The sequence below is a fragment of the Etheostoma cragini genome, chromosome 13 (assembly GCF_013103735.1).
Source record: "Etheostoma cragini isolate CJK2018 chromosome 13, CSU_Ecrag_1.0, whole genome shotgun sequence".
Lineage (NCBI taxonomy): Eukaryota > Metazoa > Chordata > Actinopteri > Perciformes > Percidae > Etheostoma > Etheostoma cragini.
Window position 1 is genome coordinate 25780452 of NC_048419.1, and position 641 is coordinate 25781092.

A 641-nucleotide genomic window follows, 5' to 3' on the forward strand; every position below is an offset into this window, starting at 1 on the left:
GGTCTAACGTTAGCGGTCTGCTGACCCGCCGCTGCTGGGTCTAACGTTAGCGGTCCGCTGACCCGCCGCTGCTGGGTCACACACACACACAGACACACACACACACACACACACACGTACATATACGCACATAAATATATATATAAATTTCTACAGTAACAGAAGGTGGTTTTGGGGGCGGCTGCACCGTCACTCACCACGACTTCGTCCAGCAGCTCGTAGATGAGGGCGAAGTTCATCTGCACCGACTTCTCCGACAGGCTGCCGCAGTAGTCTTTAACCAACGCCGTCAACCTGACGGAGACACGATGTATTTAGAAAGGCTCCTAACCCTCATGTTGTCCTCGGGTCAAGGTCTGCCTTTACAAAGTTTTCCATATCAGTCACTTAGGTTTCTTTCAACCAAATCTCTTAAAAATAACATGGATGCCATTCATTGTTGTTCAGGTGAAATGAATGATTACTTTCACAATGTCTGGTCCATAGAGCCCGACCGATAAAGGAGGCCGATACCGAGTATTTAGTTATTTAAAAATCTGATATGCAAATGCCAGACTATGCACCGCCATCACTAACAGGGACGTTGTAGAGCGTCCTCTGGTGGACAGACTATGCAACACCATCACTAACAGGGACGTTGT

The 641-nt window shown here is 48.0% G+C and overlaps 1 protein-coding gene across 1 annotated transcript in view; it reads right to left on the bottom strand.

Moving 5' to 3' along the window:
* Nucleotides 1–641, bottom strand: part of ap4m1 (adaptor related protein complex 4 subunit mu 1) — a 10800-nt gene that overhangs the window by 7804 nt on the left and 2355 nt on the right. Inside the window, exon 2 of the mRNA XM_034890874.1 lies at nt 198–311. Coding sequence (XP_034746765.1) covers nt 198–311 — 114 coding nt within the window. The remainder of the gene's footprint in view (nt 1–197; nt 312–641) is intronic.